Source organism: Melopsittacus undulatus, chromosome 9, assembly GCF_012275295.1.
Source record: "Melopsittacus undulatus isolate bMelUnd1 chromosome 9, bMelUnd1.mat.Z, whole genome shotgun sequence".
NCBI classification, from domain to species: domain Eukaryota; kingdom Metazoa; phylum Chordata; class Aves; order Psittaciformes; family Psittaculidae; genus Melopsittacus; species Melopsittacus undulatus.
In genome coordinates, this window is record NC_047535.1 from 26,442,944 (window position 1) to 26,465,002 (window position 22,059).

General features: G+C 44.0%; 1 protein-coding gene across 1 annotated transcript; it reads left to right on the top strand.

Annotated features, from left to right (window-relative positions):
- Window positions 1-437: 437 nt before the first annotated feature.
- Window positions 438-9,779, top strand: THOC7 (THO complex subunit 7). Its single transcript, XM_034066440.1, has 8 exons — window positions 438-591; window positions 1,096-1,213; window positions 2,118-2,245; window positions 3,030-3,116; window positions 4,214-4,271; window positions 7,948-8,014; window positions 8,127-8,196; window positions 9,399-9,779. The coding sequence occupies exons 1-8, from the start codon at window positions 573-575 to the stop codon at window positions 9,464-9,466; spliced, it is 615 nt and encodes a 204-aa protein (XP_033922331.1). The 5' UTR covers window positions 438-572; the 3' UTR covers window positions 9,467-9,779.
- Window positions 9,780-22,059: the final 12,280 nt, after the last annotated feature.

Below are 22,059 nucleotides of genomic sequence, written 5' to 3' on the forward strand. Positions count from 1 at the left end.
CACAGGAGGACCGTCCATCTGCTCCACCGTGCCATCCCCACCATCACCGCAGCCCCCAGGCCGTGCAGGAGCCCTCTGAGGGGAGAAGGGGGCCGCCAAGGGCGATGGTAACGGCGGCCCCGGGAGGACACCGGGAGGCAGGACCGTGGCTGAAGGCGCACCCCAGCCCGGCGGCCACCCCGCCACGGCGCGTCGAAGGGCGAGGGAGCATGTGCCGGGGGCATGGCAGGGCGGCCCGGGCGGGGGGGCGGCGGGGCCGGGGGCGCGGTGGCGGGGGCGGGGAGGTGGAGCCTGGCTGCAGGCGCGGGGACCGCCGCTTCCCTCCCCCGTCGGCCCCTCACCTGGCGGGGCCGCTCCTTGCCAGGGGGCCGGTTTCACGCGGGGCGCAGGCCTCGCCCGCCGGCCCTCCCCGCGGCAGCCGCCGCCGGGCCGTGCGTCTGCCGACAGCCGGCTCAGGCCCCAGCCGCCGCCGCCGCCTCCCCCTCCATGGCCGCCGCTCTCGCCGGCTGCATTGTGGGAAGCTGACCTCACTCACTGCTGCCGCCGCCCCGCCGGCTCCGGCACTCGCCGCCATGGGGGCCGTGACCGACGGTGAGACCTCCCTCCACTCCTTCCTTCCTAACTCCCTCCCTCCGCGCGCCCCGGCTCCGACCCCGGCCCGCTCCGCTCCTCTCTGCGCCGGGCTCGCCTCGTCTCTCGCCCGCCGGCTGCCGCCGCACAGCCCCGGCTTCTTGCCAGCCCGCCAGGGAACGGCGCCCGGCTCCCTGGCCTCAGGCCTCTCCCCGCGGCCCCCCGAGCCCGACCCCCGGCCTCTCACCCCGTAGGCTGGCCTCCATCCTGACTCCGGCCCCGCAGCTCCGCTCCGGGACCCCTCATGCCGGGGCTCGCTCGGGCCTTGGGCGCCCCCCACCCCCAGGCCTGTCCGCTCGGGTCCCTCAGCCGCGCGCTCCGGCCCTGCGGCGCCTGCTCTTGAGCAGACGCTCCCTGTTTAGTCCCGGGAATCGTTCCCTGCGGGCCCGGGATGGAGCTCGCGCTCGGCTCGGGGATGCGGCTGCCATAGCGTGAGGCATTAAACGAGGGTTTTTTCCCCCTCAGATGAAGTTATCCGCAAGCGACTTCTGATCGATGGCGATGGTGCTGGTGACGACAGGCGGATCAATTTGTTGGTGAAGAGCTTCATTAAGTGGTGTAATTCCGGATCTCAAGAGGAAGGGTATTTGTTTTCTGATTCTGTTTGTTTGTTTTAGTCTTGGGACCGATTAGCTTGCGTTTCAGCGGAAAACTGGGCTTGATCCGTTAGGAAAAGATCTGTATTAAAACGTATACATATGCTGTTCACTATGGCTCTGTGGTGCTTCCAGTGCAAACGCTGAGCCCCGTGGTAGGAGATGAGGACTCGAGCCAGGTCAGAAACCGCTGAAGGCTGCAGGGCTGTATCATCAAATCTGCCAGAACCACTCCAATGCCCTCAGGATTGTCGTCTGGGAGCCCTGCTCTTTATTATAACAGGACTGTGACTCGGGTATCTTAGTTGGCAGCTCTGCACTTGTTCTGTCAGGGAAGGGAGTGCTGCTGGTATTTCTGCTGCTGTGGTTCTCTCCTTTATGTTTAAACACCAAAAAACCCCAAACCAGCCTAAAGTGGTAAGGGATGAGTGATAATGTGCTGTTCTGCTGTAGATCCCTACTAGCACTGGATATAAATTCCCAAAGAGCTTGGTATAATGATTGTGTGTACAGAGAAGCAGTGCACTATTAAAATGCTAATCCTGGTGGTCACAGAGCCAGCCCAAGCTGGGAACTTTACAACCCCTGGATCAATCTGCTCCTTGCTGTAACAATCACTTTACAGCTATAAGGACAGAGAAGTGGTGTTAATGAGTGCAGTGTTTCCACCTAAACTTGTAAAGAAATAAACATTGACTCTTTGGAATATTTTCTTTGGTTAATAATTGTTATTTAACTTGCCTTCTGCTACATGAGGGTTTGTTTTCTTGTTTTGTAAAGGTAGGGGGGATTTTTGTGCTGCTTAGGAGTAAGTAGCTTAATAAATATGAAAATAAAGATTTAATAAGTGAATAATGAATACATACAAATAAGCATCTTGTCTGTTTCCAGATATACCCAGTACCAACGAATGCTGAGTACTTTATCCCAGTGTGAATTTTCAATGGGAAAAACTCTTTTGGTGTACGATATGAACCTGAGAGAAATGGAAAACTATGAAAAAATCTATAAGGACATAGGTAAAGTGAGAAAATATTACTATTTTCTTCTTGACAGTTGCTCTTTCATTAATATTTTGTGAGTATAATAGATACATGAGTGGTTTAGGGTTTTTTTCTTAATAGGGAGCACTCATACATATGCTGTAAGCATCTTATCAATGTATAAAATATACAGAATCACAGAATGGTTTGGGTTGGAAGGGGCCTTAAAGCTTCATCAAGTTCCAACCCCCTGCCATGGACAGGGACACCTTCCACTAGAGCAGGTTGCTCCAAGCTCATGTGTCAAACCTGGCCTTGAACACTGCCAGGGATGGGGCAGCCACAGCTTCTTTGGACACCCTGTGCCAGCACCTCAGTACCCTCACAGTAAAGAACTTCTTCCTTATATCCAATCTAAAACTTGCCTGTATAAGTTTAAACCCATTATCCTTTGTCCTATCACTACAGTCCCTGATGAGAATAGTCCCTTCTCCAGCATCCTTGTAGGCTCCCTTCAGGTACTAGAAGGCTGCTATGAGGTCTCAATGCAGTTTCTCTTCTCCAGGCTGAACAGCTCCAATTTTCTCAGCTGTCCTCCTATGAGAGATGCTTCAGCCCCTAATCATCCTCATGGCCTCTGCTGGTCTTGCTGCAGTACAGATAAAGAGGTTTTTTAACCTATTGAAATGTGTGTAGTTTTGAAGCCTATAAGGCAGGCAGGCAGCCAGCCTTGCCACAATTAGCTCTGTATCTCTGTACGGTTTAGCAGAATAATTGTTTGAGGTAAGTATAACTCTGCAACTTTCTTTTTTCCTTTAAGAAAATAGCATAGCTGCAGCACATGAGAAGATTTCTGAATGCAAAAAGCAAATTCTGCAAGCAAAAAGGATTCGAAAAAACCGCCAGGGTAAGGAGCATTACCTGTATTTATACACTGGGCAGTTTCGGTGTTTGGTTGGCTTTTCAAATACATTGTATTGGAAAACAGATTCCCAGTTTTACAAAGTGCAAAGGAATATACACAGAGACAGTGGTGCCAGTTACACACCCAGCAACACTGTTTATATCCTCACTGAACCTGTTATGAGTGGTATATTTTTTTCCCTACTCTTAAAAGCATTTCAATAGAAATTTAAAGCATTTCCCTGTAGTAGTTTTATCAAAAGTTTAGCAGTGGAAGAAAAGGATTTGTTTTTTTATTGACATGATCAGAATGCTAAATGAGAATGTTTAGGAGTATAACAGATTAAATGTTTTAAACACAACTGATCTATTTTGTGGATAATTTTAGACTCAGCTGGAAATTAAAAGAACTTTAACCAGTAGGAATGTAGAACTCTTACGTCTTTACAAACACAGGTCCAAAGTGTTTGATTTCTGATATGTTCTGACTAGCCTGCAGCACAGATTTTGCCATATGAATGAGGTGGTTGGCATAGATACTATCTTACTATCAGGAAATGGCTATGTTAGTTGCCCATGTAACTATAATACTGTTCTTAATGTGTAATACAGTTTAAAAAAATGCTGTTGCTTCTCATGGCAGCATGTTAAACATTTAAGGTTCTTAGAAAAATATGTGTAACATCAGCACCATTTTCTGTACACCTACAACTGTATCTAAAACCAATGCTGTGGTCATACAAATGACCAAGTGTGCAGCAATGCAGAGCTACCTAAAGGTGTTTTCTGGCCACATCCTTTACTAATCACTAGTACTGGGTAAATTTGAGTGGGTAGATAATGGCTTACAGTCATATTTGTAGTTTATTTAAAATCTCTTTTGATGTAATGAAATGTTATAGCATGGTATAAATTACATACATTTTTATATATGTGTATTTGCAGGTACTTTTTTTATATATGTGTTATTACAAATTGGAAGAATGTTAAAATAGTTTTTCAGGAAGGAGAAAGAATTTGCACCATTCTGTGATACCTCAGTTTTGGTTCTTGAATCAATACTTTAAGCATTATTTAGATAATAATTTAAATTTCTTTCAGAATACGATGCATTGGCTAAAGTCATACAGCACCATCCAGACAGACATGAAACACTGAAGTAAGTGTGAGACTACATTAAATTATAATAAGCCAATAAGCTGGAAGTAACCATAGTTGACATTCATTGGTTTCAGTTTGACTTTTCCTCACTTTTATGTAACTTCTTGTGACACAAGAAAAACTTGGCGTTTGTTTTAAAATTGTGCCCTTATCAGCTTTCTTTCATTAATCTCTTCCCTGCATAGGCTCAGATACGTTGCTGGTCATTCTGTATTTGAGATGTTTCCATTGCTAAAGTGAATAAGTGAACTCAGAGGTGAATGCACATGTAACGTTAGTTTACCAGGAATGAGCTACTCTGAAAAGAGAGATAGTGGTGAAGTGCTGTAAAGTGTGCCAGTGAAGGAATCAATAGACACCCAAAATGCATAACACACAACAAGAGAAAGCAGGAGAAAGCTTTTAGGGTTTTTGTTGTTTTCCTTGTAGTAGTTGTTCCTGCATGCCCGGTTATAAATGACTGCATGGTGTACCACGGTATAACCTGCCCTGGCATGCAGGTTAGACCTACCTGGTGTCCAACTAGTCTTGCATGTATTGCTTGTGTCACTGTGGGATTTGGATCACTATCTGTGCTTTTGGGTCATTTGTGGGGAGATAATCTTCTTAACTTCGAGCCCCAGAAACATTCCAGAATTTACTGCATCTTTGAGTTTGTTCTCAATCTGATTACAAATGCAGTGTGGTGTTACTGCTGTCATTTAAGCACAGCTTTTGCCTATCCTGTTGCCCATTTCCAGTGAAATTGCACAGGAAGGCTGTCTTTTCACATTCCATGGTCTTTAATGGCAAAAAGATTTTTTTTATTATATTACCCTAAAAATAGGATGTTTCTAGCTATAAAGCCACTGAGAGTATTTCACATATTCCTTCCTTGTATGTTGTTTTTGTGTGCCTTGATTTTGTTACCACAACTTCAGTTATTACAGGCAGTTCTTATGAGGCATGACTACTTACTTCATTAGGCAGCATGTGCTATTTATCAAGTGGGGCTTCATAATAATTACAGAATTGAGGGTTTTCAACAAATCAAGTAAGAATTGAAATACCTAAGTGGTGATATTTTCTTAGAGGATGCCAGGTTTAGGTTTAGAGGGGCTGTTCTAATTTTGTTTTATCACATCCAAGCATAAGTTTCTTAGGCAAAGCTGGAAATTATGGTAAGGTACAGCTAGTAAATTGAGTTTTTTGTCTTTTCTTTAACATTATAATCTACTTACCAAAGTGTATTACAGATAGGAAAAACGGTGTAATCCTCTGGAAGAACAGCCAGAGTGTATGCCCTTCATCCTTCATATCTGGAGTCAAAAACATAGGCTGTAACTATAATATAGTATGATCCCTCATTTTACAGATGGGGAGATAGGGCCTGGTTACAGAATTGAACATTTTTAAAGGAAGCTTGGTTCATTAGGTATTTTAGCTTTAACTGACCTCTCCAAGTGAATAGACTTTAAATACAGGAATCAGAAAAGTTTTCATCCAGTACTTCAATTAGAAGGCTTCCTTTCTCTCCAGTTTGAGGAAAGCATACAGAAAATGAGACTGTTAACCAAGAAGGATCACCCTTACATCAGAATTCAGGAAGCCTCACTGACAATGTCACACTTCTTGTGGACTTCTAATCACTAAAAAAAGTCGATAGAACCTTTTGTGAGGAGAAATGTCATGGTTTATTACAAGAATTACATTTATAGCCTTTAAAGGTTATAGGGCACAATAGAACAAAGTTCAGAAAAATACCTTATGATTTTAAAGGGACTGTTTCTTGGAAAAGCAGTCATACAGCACAAAGGAAGAAAAGCTGTTATCAGCTTAGTCACAAGTAATACACAAGAGCCAATTCAGGAAGTAACAGGAGCTGAACTATTAAATGGCAGTGCCCACAGTGTTAATTAGATGCAGTATCAGAAGAGCTCTTACAAGGACCAAAGCAAGACATCGAGTCTTAGAAAAGGAGATACAGAAATGAGAAGGCTAGGCAGAGATTCTCTGGAGTGGAAAGTAAAATTCCAGATCTAGCTTAGATGTTACTGGAAGCAAATCTTCTCACAGTCTGCTTATACCTGACAGCACAGTGTAAACAGCAACATTTGGCCAAATGGAAGCCTTTCAGAAACTAGAAACTAGTAAAACCACTGTATGAGCCTATAAGCTGTTAGTCTGTTTCCATTAAAGGAAAGGATAATGTCACACCCAGCCCTCTTCCAGGCATTCCCTTCAGGGTACTAAGTGTAGTGGCTCAAAAGAAGACAACCCCCTCAGGTAGCACTAAACTAAATCTGTTCCCCAGCCATCATGAGTTTCTTAGGACTGGAGGCCTTGCTGTGATTCCCTGCCCAGACTAGTTGCTGGATTTCTCAGTGCTTCAGAAAAAGCTTTATTTCATTTCTGGGCCTTACATGTCTCTGCTGATCAAGGATGAACATCTTCAATCCACTTCACCTTTAAAGAAACACATTGTTCTCATTGCGCAAAGCATCAACTGTCGTAGGCATTAGAGGGAAATCAGAAGGACCAAACTGGACATTTGAGTTTGAGTTGATGCTGTGTCCTCATTTGAAAGCTGGTGTACATTATTATACCTATTACTCTTTGCCCTACCTCAAAAAGGATTGGATGTGGTGGGTCCAAGTGAGACCAGAAATGCTTACAGAAAGATCCCAAGAGATGTTGAAAGATAATATACTTCAAAAGGGTATGGATAATAATGGAGATTACAGGTGTTGCATGTTTCCTTTATCTGTTGATGCCAGAGGCAAACAATTAAATTAAAAATTGGCATTTGAGAAGGAAGTGAGTATTTATATGGATCACAGTGTTAAATTCTGTTTGGTAAGGCATAAGTTATAGCATGTAATTCCATCAAAAACACGGCTTATTCTACACATGTTTGCTGTAAAGTCTACACGTTTCCCAGTAACTCTTGTCTGGTCAGGCCATTGTCAGAGGCTTTGTACTTGACTGTGTGTGGTCAGTTGCTGTGTTTATATGTTGGGTATGTAGGTTTATCAGATATGTTCTCCAGGTTGATGCTGTGTTTTTATTTAATCTACTTATGTCAACATGAAAAAAATCTGTGAAGTAGCAAAACCAATGAAAATGCCATGGGTGTTTAATGTAACCCACTTTTAACTTTCATTGTATGGTCAATACCATGTTTGTAGCAGGGCTGAATTGTTAGCAGTCCAAATTCCCTGTACAGCTGTTATAGGCTCACAGAATGGTTTGGGTTGGAAAAGACCTTAAGATCATCCAGTTCCAACCCCCCTGCCTTGGGCAGGGATGCCTCACACTAAACCATGTTGCCCAAGATTCCATCCAGCCTGTCCTTGAACACTGCCAGGGATGGAGCATTTACCACTTCTTTGAGCAACCCATTCCAGTGCCTCACCACCCTCACAGTAAAGAGCTTCTTCCTTATATCTAACCTGAACTTCCCCTGTTTAAGTTTAAATCCATCAGCTCTTGTCCTATCACTAAGTGTCCTGGCTTGAAGATTGTGTTTTCTGTAATTTAACATCTATGTGAAGTGGCCTTACCTCTGTGTCACTTCATTTGTTAGGCTTTGTTTAGCTATGCTGTTTATTTAATGGTTCCTTTTCCTTTCCTTATATCTGTTTTGCAACAACTCTGCAGAACTTTTAAAAATTACTGCAACAATTTCTTTCCAGGCAGCTGGAAGCTTTGGGAAAAGAACTGCAACATCTTTCTCACATTAAAGAGAATGTTGAAGATAAGGTAGGTTTTTCATAGAGATTGTTAGATAATAAATTATTAGGAACATAATGAATGGAGAATCTGCTATGTGTCTGTGCTCTGTTTCCTAAAATACATATTTTTATCATTCCAGTTGGAACTGAGAAGAAAGCAGTTTCATGTTCTCCTGAGCACCATCCATGAACTTCAGCAAACCCTGGAGAGTAAGTGATGTTCTTGGGTATTTTATCTATAACTGGGGTGGGTTTCAGCAGATCAAAAGGACTTGCAGCTTCCAGCAGTGGCCAGATGTGTGCAGCTGAGGCTGGAGACCTCTTGAATCAGCAGCAAGATTTTTCCAGTAGTAGCCCAGAGCCTGAGACTGCTCAGACTTTCTTCTCCTACAAACTGGCCACTGTGTCATTTCCTGACTAGCTTCAGATTAGTCTGTAGACAACAAACTTATTTAAAACATGGGGGTGGAGAATGACAACTTGATGCTGTTTCTGTTTTTAAACAGAAAAGATATTTCTTACAGAAAAGTATTGTTGGGCATACTTCCAAACTTGTTTGTGTAATTCCAGTTTCGGTGGTTATGAATGTGTTACTGCCATTGTGGTATTGTTTGAGGCTTTGCTAAAGAGAAACTGGGATAGAGGAAAGCAAAATGAGTTGCTTGGACAGTGAGTCTGTAATAGAGGAGGGACTAAAACTGTCATACACAAGAGCTAAAGTCAGGAATTGATTCATACTCATCTTTTGTCATATAAATGCTTAATATTTTCAAATCAGCATTTACTTTTCATTCTGTAATATGGATGATATTGTTTTAAGTAGTATTTGCTGAGTATTTGCCTTGTCTTTCAAAGATGGAATCATTGGTTTAGCCTTTGAGTATGACCTGATTAAATACATACATGGCTATAAGAGCAGACTTTCATTCTCTAAGGCTGTCTAGAACTACTCAAGCAGAATGAACTGTTAATCCTAGGTGCATTTTAGCAGAAGGATATTGTTGTTATGTACTACTAATACTTCCTTAAGTAGTGGTCTCTAAAATACATATGAATGTATAGTTTACCTTTCAGTTCTAGGATTTTGTGAAAGAAGTAACAGTTCAGTGGACGGCACAGCTTCATTTTGAACTAAAAAAACCCTTAATAGGCAAAGCAAAAGGATGTGATTTAAATTTGGTACTTTTTGCTTGAATTGATGCTATAGGGTTTACCCCATGTTTCCTGCAAAAGCTTTTGCAGACAAAATCCTTTAACTTTGAAGGATTTTGTTTCAATTTGAATTCGCATTTTGTGTAATGAGACAATCAACTACACGTTTAAGGCAATCAACATAAAGTATATAAGTGCTCTGCAATGCAGTCTATAAGTACAGCCAAGCATGTTTGCCTAACAGTCATATTGAATTTTAGATGATGAAAAACTTTCAGAAGCTGAAGAATCTCAGGAAACTCAGATTGAAACAGAGACCAAACAGTAGATGTGATATGAAGACTGACCATACTTCTGAAGAATGTCCAAGTGTCTTCAGTTTGTGTTGAAACCAACAGTAAAGAGGGATGGAGCAAAATACTGTTTTCTGCTATTTCTGTGGTGTTCTGTACACAAATACTTGTTTTTTCTTCAGGGGAAGCCAGCTACAGATCTATGCAGACAGGCAATTTGCGTTAATCCCCAAAGTTTGCAGTTCCTGTAAGAAATATACTTTGTTTTTATAAAGAATGAAATGTCTACACAGTGTTTATGAACTAAGGTGTTTGCAAAACATTGTCAATAAAAGGTGTTTACAAAGAGTTTTGTGGGTGTAGCACACATTGAGCCTAATAGTAAGGACACTTTTACTTACATGGCATTGGACTGCGAGTGGTGCATCTTCGCATAAGTCCTGGCTTCTGTACCTCAGTCCAGATAGGACCTAAACCTGAACTAAGTGGGGCTTTAATTTGTCAGAGTAGCTGCCGTTTTAAATTCACCTGTGACTAGACTAGAATTTGCTAGTTTCATATAAAAAAATTACTTTTGTAGAATTCATGCAAAGGGTGCAAACCAACAAAAATCACACTGTATTAGCTTTATTTTCTTCTCAAGGTGATGCAAAGAGCTGCAGTGATTTGAGCCTCACTACGCTGTGTTTTGTGCAACCACATCAGAAGTCACACTTTGAAATGACATGTTTGAAACTGCAGTTCAAAAACTTTGTTCATGTAGAAGGAGGAATCTAATCCCGATACCATTTATAATCTGCTTCTGGATTTTATCTGCCAATTGGCTATTACAAAATACATAATAGTTCCCAAAACATATGGTATAACTCTTTCTTTCTCATGACAGACTGAAGCAATAGAGCAGCAATCACGCTATTAAAGAATCTCAGATACTTTTATTATTAATAAGGAAGGTGGAATCTTTCCACCTGGGTCATCCTGCAGTCTGTTGGGAGGTAGGAAATACAAGTTTCAACCTTACCAACAAGTGAAGTGAGTATACTTTGAGCTTCTGCAAGGCAGGGAGAAGGAAGGAGGGGCAGCAGTAGGTCATGTCAGTACCTGTACTCTATGTTCTAAGAACACCTGTTACAAAAAGCCTCCAGTGGTTTGGATAAAGGAAACACTTGTTGGATCGTGCTCAGACTGACTCATAAGCATATATGGTTGAGGTAAAGTATCTTACACAGAATAGAGCCACCTCAAGATAGGTGACAGCTGAGGGATTTCCAGGAGCGTGGCTCTGGACTCCTGCCGTCTAAATGCCATATAATTCCCACTCTCAGTGGTAGGGGATCTCTGAACAGACACTTCCAAGCTTGCTTTGCTCACATTCCAAGTTTGCTAAAGGCAAGCCAGCTGAACGAGGAGTCAAAGCATTTTGGTAGCACAACAGAGCCCTGCACTAATAAGCTGTCAGAAGTCTTCCAGTTCACAGCTGATCAGCTCAGAACACAGGGGAAGCTGAGGTTTGCCTGACAGAGCCTGCGGAGGCATGCAGGGCTTCTCCTGCACTACAAATGTTGCAGATCGGGAGGGATGGGTAAGCAAACAAAAGGTATTTAATATGAAAAAGACATTGTCAAAAAGTATTTAGTGTTCTCAATTTCACACACCCCCCTCCTAACAACAGTGAATAGCAGAACATTCTGTAGAGCAGCAATATTAAGTTATTGCCAAACCAGGGAGGAGTCACTTCCATGGATGTATGAATTACAAGGATCATAAATGACAAAATCTAAACACGCTTAAAGCATATATAATTCTGTGTTTGAAAGGCCCTCTGTGCCTACCTGGATTGTATTTTGCTGCAGAGGTGGTGACATTCACCAGCTCAAATGGTCTCTGTGACGGCATTGTCACGAAAACCTCAATTTTTCCTGTTTTACACAGTTCTTTGGAAATTACCTGTAACACTCAAGTATCTTATCCCAGAGCTCGTGCTGCTCTGTATAGAACCTGACCAGAAACAGCCTGTGTCTGTTCCTCTTCTAAGGAATACATAAGTGGAAACAGAAGTTGCACAGAAGAGAAGCAACACAAATGCACAGCAAAGTAAGGAGTATATTCGAGTTTGAACTACGTTGATGCAATCTTGGATATATCGTACTAGTGTATGGACCACTTAATATACACAACAGACCCAGCGGAGTAAAGCAGTAAGGGGTAACCTTTCATGTTTCATCCTGATTGTCAAACGTGTTCCTGGGTTACCTTAACCGTCATTCCTCAGGTCTGTTTTAACAAATGTTATTATCCATGTCACAAAAGTCCCTGTAAGTGCCAGTTGTAGCCCAGGGCCCATTGGTCGCAGGCAACTGTACAAAGGCAGAACAAAAAGTCTGTTCTACCCCCTTATACCAGGCAGCACCACAACTGCCGGGACACAGAGCCAGGCTGGGAGCAGTGTCCCAAGCCAAGGTCTTGATAGTAATCTTAAGCTGGGATGTAACATTCCATAGTATTTGTCCAGGTAGCAGAGACCTGAAGGGCGGGATGAACCTCTGCAGACTGAAATGGTGGAGGGCTTGTTTTGCTAGAGAGCCAGGAAGCAGAGCTGCCTGTGTTAGGCCACATTGCTGCTGAACGACAGGAGCTGGTATTAATCGAGGAACCTAGGAGGAACAGAAGCAAACTCGTTTTTCTACATTTGTTCAGTTGGTTCCGTGTCGGTTTTGCATGGGGCCGCACGTTTGGATGACACACACCACCACAGCTCCCGGCAGTGCCGACTCACAACGCCCAAGGGTTAGACCTCCGGGCTTACCCACAACGCTGGAACCGAAGTGACTCAGGGGCTGCTCAGAGGAGCATCTGCTGAGGCGAGGCAGAGGCAGGATGACGCGGGCAGCATTTAGCTTCCACCCCACCGGCATAAAACTCATCCCCGGCTTCCCTCAGTGCAGAGCTGGCCGCCGAGCTCCTCGTTCCCTCCTGCCCAGCACATCCTGCTCGCTCCCCACACCCCAGACACGGAGCCCGGGCAGCCGGGACCCGCGGGCGGCCGGCAGGGGGCAGCAGAGCCCGGGCTGTCCCCAAGAGCACTGCGCGGGGAACCGGCGGAGACCGGTGCCCTCGGACGGTGTTCCCGTCGCTTCCCGGCCTCGCAAGTCCTTTAAAACCCGTTAAAACGGTGTCTAGAGGGGTTAAAGACTCAAAGTGTTCTCTCTGCTTCCCCTCCCCAGCGTGGTTTATCAGCGTGTCGCCTGAAATACTCTGAGGCGCTGGCACAGGGTGCCCAGAGAAGCTGTGGCTGCCCCATCCCTGGCAGTGTTCAAGGCCAGGTTGGACACAGGGGCTTGGAGCAACCTGCTCCAGTGGAAGGTGTCCCTGCCCGTGGCAGGGGGCTGGAACTGGATGAGCTTTAAGGTCCCTTCCAACCCAAATAATTCTCTGATTCTATGATTCTCCAAATCTCTCTTAAACCACCCATACCCACATAAAACGCTGCCGAGGAGCGACAGGTACAATACTGAAACCTTTGCTCTTTTTAACACCCCACAACATGACACAATGAATCAATATTTAATTTTCCTACTGATAGGAGCAAACAGACACGTCCTGCTTTCCTCTCCCACACAAGGGCAGGAAGAGCAGCAAGCATCCTCCATCTCTCCTGCCTCTGGTACACCCAGCCCAAGGCAAGAGATGTTTTTGGATCATTCCATAGAGAGATGCTCAGGATTTGCAGCATCACAGTGAGAAACCTGGCAAAAGTTTGCTCAAAGCGTTATGCTGTGTGAGAATGCTCAAACAGTCAATGGCTGAGACACAGGTGCTTTTGAATCACTCTCACGTTGAGGAAAAATTAAAAGCAAACCAACAAAACAATGTTTTTTAAATGCTTTGCCAGTTTGCTTGCAAGTCACCACTGAGAGAATTTAAAATGATGGGTTATCTCCAAGGAGGGAAGGATCGTGCTTTTCTGAACAGAAAAGGGTTTAATCTCAAATACATGCTGGAAATAACAGTGTGTACTGCGTGGAACAAATAGGATCCTCTAGTAGCACTTTTGGAACAAAAACCAGCATAAGCTTTGAGCTGGCAGGTCAAGTTGTCTGTAGCCACCTTTCCAACCACTCCTCCATAAAACATTACTACAGTTAAATCTTGCATGAAACTAAGTGAAATTCATATTTGTATTGAACTTTATGCACCAAAATCTCCAAGCATTAGCTCCTATTTCAAACAAAATATTTTCCGTAAAGCAAATTATTGTTGCTGAAAAAAGCCTCCCAAACAACATTAGGCTTCAAAGCCAAAACCAAAAGCTTCTGGTTGATTACCAACCACAGGAGACAAGCTTAGACACAACACATGGGAATAACCAGCAATGTCCAAAGCAGTTTCTCCCAGTTATATTTAGGAAACTTTTCCAAAGTGGCAGAAAGTCAGAGGTGGGGATGTTTTAACTTATTTCACAGGAAACCTGGAAAAAAAATGACATATTGATTTCTGTCTTTTACTTAGCGTTTGTTACCATTGATACCTTTGGACTCATTCTGCATGAGCTCACTTTCAGATCAGAAAGCTTTTAAATCAATTCCGCTTCACTCTGTTGTGGCTGCTGGAGATAGGAAGGGCTGTGGAGGACTGGAGCCACCCCCCCTGCTATTATGTCATTAGTGTCCCAAAACCACAGCAGGAACACCTGTAATGGGAGCATCCACTACCTGCCTACACATCCATGGATGCCCAAGTGTCAGGAGACAGTTTATGCTGGACATTGTCCTTGGGGTGGCCAATGTGTGCTGCTTATTTTTCAAAGCTTGTAGCGCTGTGTGAGATCTCTGCCCTCCTGACATATCAGCATGACACTTCATTGGGCGGACTTGAGACGTGATTGAAGGCAAACTGATGGTCCTGGTGACAGAAACCTTCCCTGGGAGATGTGTGCCTCAGATAAATAAAATGTGATCATCAGAACTAAGATCTGTAGCAGCAGTGGGATTCACTGAAAGAATGAGACAACTTCTGCATCTCAGGACTCATCCTGTCAGGGGTACATATTCGTTCATATAAAATCAGGTTCTTCCCAGCACTACTTAGCACACTGATGAAGAAAACAAAATCCCCAGGACCAGCCTTTCTCAGCCTAGAAATAAACACCACATCCAAGGGAAGATTTCTTCCTGTACACTGTGCGGGCTCTGGCAATGTTTGTGTGTCCCTTTGCTTGTGGCAGCGGGTGGCAGCATAGACAGTGCTCTCCACGACCTGCTTGGGCATAAAGGCTGTGCTGAAGAGTTGGGGAAGCAAAGCGTTGTATTTGATATGTGTTTGGGTTTGATTTTTCAATGTTACTCAGTCAGGAGGATGCTGTAAGAGACACTAAATCCCTCTTTGAATATACAGCTTCCATTGGTATTCAACTTGTGCTTGTGTTCTCTTCTCTTCCTTACTGCCTAACCCATCAAACCTGCCAGCTGCTTCACTAAGTACACTAAGAAATGGCAAAGGATCTCAAGGCACATGAGGAAAACCAGTCATTTAATCTCCTTGCTCTAATATAGTAAAGAACCAGCATATTTACTGAATGTAAAGGGATGTAAAAAAGGGTTTTGTGTTCCACTGCAGCATCTCTCAAGATGCAGACAGAGACATTCTCTAAGCTTAAATAGGACTAAATGCAGACTCCAATTCTTCAAGCGCATCAGCAAACACTGATTTGCTGATGCTTACCCTACACCAAATAATGTAATAGGTAATAAACCAAAACAGTTCACCTGCATTTCAGGCCTCTTGTAATGCTGATTCATTAGCTGTCATATAAGGGCTGCAGTTAGTACCCAACAAAACTTCTCTTTTGGGGTGGCAACTCTTAAGAAGGAAGCAACGCTGCTCTTGTGATCTGGATTAGGGACCATGCTGAAATGATGCAGGGAGGTTGCAAAACCACTCAGATAAAATGCAAAAATCAAATGAGAAAGAACAGGAAAACCATTGCAGTGTGTTTTGGGGGCAGAATCCAAAGGAAAATAAAGGGAATGTTTGGCAACATGGCTTTTCCGCAGAGTTGTGGCTGCAGGACCAGCAGAAACGCTGTGCAAGCTCAGCCTTGGTGATGCAGCAAGGGACTGTGGGCTCTGCTCAGCAGTGCCTGCACCTCGCTCCCACAGGTCTGGCCTTTGTTAGTGTTTACTTGGCCTGTGGACAGTTTTTAATCCCATGTCATGTTTTTTCAAGTGCATCAGTTCCTGCTGTAGCCTGCTGCCAGCTGATAGATGGTTTATGCCATTAACAGCTCCTGAGGACAAGAATTCCCACTGAAGAGCAGTGGGAATACTTTCTCCTGCTAGTGCAAGTAGCAAGCAGAGGACTTCAAAATCCCTGTAACCTGCATGCAGCCAGCTGCAAAGCAAGCTTGGCTTGGGGTGAAAAGAAACTGTGGGACATAGCTCCATAGGGAGAAACAGCTAAAACATAACAAATCCTCTAGGCAGAGTGCTCAAAGACAGGCTGTAGCTTTAAACCACTGTGGTGCCTGCAGGGAGTGACCATGTAAGAGATGTGAGCCAGTGGGCTTATTTTCTTGGAAGAGCAGAAAGAAGGAAAAAAGAAGCAAAATTAAGAAGGGAAAAGCAAAGAAATTTAACTGTGAGCTGATTTTCCCTGTCTTATTCCCATTCTCCAGGATTAGATCTATAGCCTCTGTATGTGCTTGTATATGCACAAATGTGCATGTGAGCACACACATACACACACTCACAGCTTGAAACCTTGCAGACAGTCCGAAAGCACTTGTGGAACCTTAAACTGATTAAATCAGCATACACATCTCAGTGACTCCCATGTTTTGCTGAAAGTCTCACCCCCATCACTACAGTGGCTTTTCAATCCAGCCAGCCCAGAGCTCCCTCCACTGCCTTCCACTCTCAGGCCTCTACCAGCAATACAAATAGTAAGACAAAGCCACACACAGTTGAGGAGTAAATACTCATTATTATTTGCCTTGACACTTGGGGAAGCACTGGGAAGTTCAACTACCTTGCTATTTCACATTGTCCTGTTATCACCCAATGTCAAACTTCCGCTGCTTGTTTGCTTTACAATTGCTCATCCCTTGGGAAAACTGCAGGCGAAGAGTCAGGGCATATGGAACAGAGAGCAGCAATTTCGCTGAGAAATAATAGTAACCAAAATGAACTGATTATCAGTGCAAATGAGACAAGCAAGATTCCCAGTTGCATTATCTCCAAATTGCTACCTGCCTGTTGCTGTGCCTGTGATTAGCTGGGTTCGACACCCCATCCTTTTCCTGCTCATTAATTTCAGCAGTAATTCCAGTGAGTGTAACAGGATCAGATTGCATCTGTTTGCTAAAATGCTGTAAAGGTCCCTGGATGGTGCACTTGAGCCAGAAAGACACTGAAATTCCTTTGAGGTGTCTGTTCCTGGGGCTTCACAGCAGAGTAGCTACTGGTGTGCATGTAAGGGACCTGGTGTGCCTGGACACCATGTGCAGATGCTGCACCTCCCTCCGGTCCCCTCAGGCACAGCAGGTGACTTGCTTCTCTTTGCCTTTTCTTAACTCACAGGTTAAAGTAAGGTACTTGAACTGCCCAAACAGCCAGAACAGTGATTTAGGCTGCAGAGGATCTTTGGAGGTCTCTAGTCCAACCTCCTGCTCTGAAGCAGGGCCAGCTTCAGAGTTAGGTGAGGTTGCTCAGAGCCTGGACCAGCGTATTTGAGTGTCCCCAGGGCTGGAGGTCCCACAGCCTCTCTGGGTCCTGGTTCCAACACTTAACCATTCACACGAGGAAAACTTCTACGCCTTGCACTCTGACATTCCCTTACCAGCCATTGTGCTGTTGCCCCAGCCCTTGCAACCATGGGATGAAGTGGGCTCTGTCACACAGCTGAGCATTGCCCGGATGTGACCTTCCTTCAGCAGCTCCCCCAGACCAGTTGTGCTTTACAAGGCTTCTTGTACCATGATCTGGCCACTGAATTTAGTGTGCAGTTGTGCTACTGCTCATTTAGACAAAGCATTGAACAGGTGAAAAAGCTCCTCTGTTGACAGTGCTCCACTATTTTTTTCTGCAGTAAAATAGGAGAAGGTTGGGTTTCACATAACATGGGAATTGAGCTCTTGGACAGCATTATTACCTCCCTGCTGTCAGCCCATCCAGCCTGGCTTTCCAGCCCCCAAGGGAAGAGAGATGTCCCAGCATTTACCATGTCAGATCCTACCCTGCTGTCAGCCTGGGTGGCTGAAAACCTCACCCTGAAACTGTTCTTTCTGGAAGCAGTTTTGCTTGTGGTGTTTCCCGCAGAGCACACTGTGCACTGTACCTTTCCCTCAGCAGTAGGCTGACATGATGAGTGTCTCCTTCCCAATAATTTTTTGTTTGAAGATCCTGAAGGAAAATAATTTTTCATGCTCCCCATCAGAAAACCAAACAATTACAGTGGTGAGTGATATTGTAGCAGTGCCTATAATTAAGGAACTGCCAGCATTTTAATTATAAACTAATAACTTCAGTGGCTGACAATCCAGCTGTACAGCAGAGCCATTAAAAGCAAGATTGCCAGTTCCAGAGTTATAGACCAGCAATTAAAATTTTAAGGAGCTTTTTTTGTACTTCTTGCTTATTAAGATGTGTTTCTTGCCTATTAAGGGCTTTGGGGAAATTTCAGTGAAGTCCTTACATTAATGAATAGTGGGTTTTCCTTTAACTTTCAATGTTTCCTCTGTCACAGCATGGGGTGAAGACATCCTGAGGAGAGCAAGTATCTCACCAGGCTTTCTGCAACCACACTGAAGCTGACATAAGTGTTGCTTTAACATGTTACACCTTCCAAGCACTGGGACAGTTATTGTTCAGTACCACCAAGGAGCTTTGCTTAACTGTTTAGAATGTGTTTTAAGTACCAGTGGGGATTTATTTAGTTATTACTTAAAAAAAATAAGATTTTAAGCAATAAAATTTCATCAAGAATTAAGAGGTTAAGAACTCACTACTTTGCAATATTAAAAACATTAAAAATGAGATGAAGCTAGTCCCTTCCCCAGCTTCTGAGCCATTGCAGAACCAGGCTGAGGATCAACTTTCCTTTTCCTTCATTCAGGAATTCAAAGCATTCAGATGATGCAGATATGGAGTCCCTCCGGACTGGCTGCCCCTGGAATGGTTCACACATTCCAAGCCTGTGCTCATCCTACAGCCAAGCAGGTCAAGGGGAACAGAGCAGCCAGCAGCACACAGCCAAGTGGCAACCAGTGAGCATACCAGTACCTGTGAGCTCATATAGCCCTGTGCATATAGGTACCAGACACACCAGCATCACCTACTCAGTGAGTCTGCTGCTGAAAACTTCCCTACCCTGCAGCAGCCGTTGCACATCCCAGCACTGCGATGGAAACACTCCCAGTAAATGCTGCTGTTAGGTCAAGCCACTTCAAACCAAGTGCAGGATGAGAAACAGGGTAACAGAAATGACAAACACTGATCTAGGGATGTATGCACAGGCAGATGTTACCTGCCAGCAAGGCAGGAGTGTGCTGGGACCCAGGCTGTGCCTGGCTTACACAGCCAGCCTTGCCCTCACTGCAATGGGGACAAAGCCCCAGCCCGGGCATGGCCCGTCCTCACCTCCATGCCTTTTCCATCATGGGTCTCCAGTGAGAACTAGTGTACAGGCTGTTCACGCATCTCCTGCCTGGGGACACACAGGGATGCTCAGCCTTTGCACAGAGACATTCACTACCCAGGAAATCACCTGCACTGCAATGCATCTCTGAGAACATATTTCAAACCTTCAGGCCTGGCTCAAGGGAAAGGTCCCTGCAGAGCTCAGAAGAAGCAACACTTGGGAATAAAAGCTTGCTGATTGAGACACACCATGTCTTAATTACACAGAGCCAGTATTCCCAGCGCTGCCTTTGCAGAAGCAGATATTGCTGCTCGGCCTCTCGTGATTCTGAATGCCACAAATACACTTATTTGTTTCCATTACTTACATTTTGCATATTTTTCTAAACCTCAGATTATTAAGCACAGTTTTCTATGCTGGAGAGCTCAAATACCACAACATGCAGGGGTTTGCCTCAAAGCTTCTAGCAGGCACTAGTGACATCTAAGCTATGCTAAAATACTTCTTTGTCCCCCTCTTTAAACCTTATAAATGATGATTTGAGACCTTTTCCATAAGCTTTTGAAGAGCTGTGCTAAAGGAGGGAGGATTAACCTCAGGGCAGGGCATAAGCAAGTACAGAAACTGGGGTCTGTTCATCACTCAGACAATCACTTCTCATTCCAGAGCTAGTTATGTGAGATGTTAATTTGAACTGGCAGCAGATTTTAGCATTTGCCATGGATTTTAGTTTTCATGTTATTAAAACCTTTCAATGAAGTTTTCCAGGATAGATCTTACTTCAACCTTTGCTGCTGTGACGTTCAACACTAGTTGAGAATATACACACTCCAAAGGGTAAAGGGGGGTATTTTATTACTGTTAAGTGTCCTGTGCTTGGCCTTAACTTCTTCACAGTATAGGACACTGAGAAACACTGGGGTTATGTCCACAGGATTTGCAGCATCCCTCCTTTCCTTGTATGTGACAGGACTGCCTAGAGCTTTTATGCTGGAGCAAAACATTTACTGTTGATACTGGAACCATTTCTATGACATCTTCTTTCAGTCTAGAATGTGTTTAGTTTATCCTCTCTTTATAACGATAGTTCCACCAAAGTGGTTACCACGCTTCAGAGAATCTTCCCTCCACAGGTTTCATTTCCCTTCTGAAACCAGAGACAACTGCTGAAAACAGCTTATACCCATTTCTTTTTTCTAACTGGAAAAAACCCTCTTGAACCCTGAAGCTGTATCTTTAGAAGACTGATGGCAAACCCTGAATTCATTTACTTGTTCAGCACAACTTGCTCTTGAGGTGTCACATGGTTCTTTATGTACTTACTCCCAGCTCTTTGTTCAAGCCTCCTATTTCATATTTTAAAAGCAAAAATGATCAAAACAAACCCTGTGAAAGGGCTCTTTTTTCCCCTCTGCTTGCCTCTCTTTGCATAGGGATGCCTTGCAAACCTGCCCTTGCTCTCCTTCTCTCCACTTGCTTCTCACCAGTGTTGGGAGCAGAGCTCCTCTAAAGCATCACTTCCCACCCGGGATGGGGGAGATCCTCAGCTGATTCACCCACTGCAGTCTAATGGGTTTCTGTACTTGCTGGGAAGTGACCCACAGTCCTGAGTGTAAAAGAGGAGCAGAAAACAGGAGAAAGATTGCTGTCTAATTATAGGTAGTACTTCTACACACAGGCACAAGATGTTAATGTCAGGAAAGCTCATTTCTGTCCTGTGTCTTCCATTACTTATTCTGCATTCTTCTTAGGATACAGGAGAGAGCAACTCCTACATACAATTTATATATATCTGTAGATGTGTGAGAGATTTTTAATAAAAAGAGGATGACAGTTGCCACAGGAAATTATGGATACATGCATATGTACACACGCGAACACGCACCCGGAGCCTTTGAGACTCTTCCATTTCTTGAAGGAAATACTTCTAAAGAAGTGTGATGTCCCTCTTGCTCGAACCAAGAGCTCAGCAGCAAAGAAGGGGGTGAATATGCATCTAAGCCTTCCTCATAAGCTCTGATCTAAGAGAACATGTCACTTTGTCATGTGGGCATGTGAATAAGTCATCTTCATGTAAGCCACAGCACAGCTACTCTAGTAAATATGCATTTACCCTTCAGTTACTGCAAGGTGGAACATACAGAGGGGTAACTGCTTCACATGGCAATTGTGAGCTCAGCTTTCCTCTCCAGGAGGGGAGAGTGGGGTTTCATTTCTACTCCACTCTAAATGCAGCGACCAAAGAAATGAGGCAGCTTCACCTGAGATTCAGACACTGACAAAAGGCAGGAAGACTCAAGCTTGTTTTCCTCCAAAACTCCTGTAATTGCTACAATAATAATCAGTTAAGGGAAGGATAGTTCAATCAATCTGGCCCTGGGAAAACATTAAGTAATAACAGTTTTGTACGAGCTTCAGCCTAGTTTCTTTATTAAAAACCTACATCAAAGCCCATGCCTAGTCCAGGCTATTCATGCTACCACTCTCATTTGAAACGTGCTCGTACACCAGAGAATCCTGATGGATTGGAGCCCTAGGAGGTAAACCAGCAGATTGAGGAGGTTAAATGTATTTCTTTACTAATGGGACTGATGCTGTTCAAAGCTCCCATAAAAATTCAGTGTGAAGAGCTTCCTAAACTCAGGGGGTTTATAGCCTTCATGATCATTCAGCCTTTAAGCAGATACAAAGACAATTTTTCTCTGCCTCTCTCTGAATATATCCATCTCCTCAGGAGCAAGGGAAAGACTTTTAAAGAGAACTTGATAAAATTCCTGAGACAGCTCATTAATTCTAGTCACTTCAGCAGTGACTTCCCTACCAATTGTGGTGCTCAAAGAGGTTATGGATTGCCTTAGTAAGAATGAATCCTATTCATTAGCCATTTCCCTGCACTTGCATATTAATATTGTCTGGCCTTGTTAAATATAGAAACCTATTTTCTTCTAATCCATCTTTAACAGGCATTTTGTTTCCTAAGGGTAGCCACAAA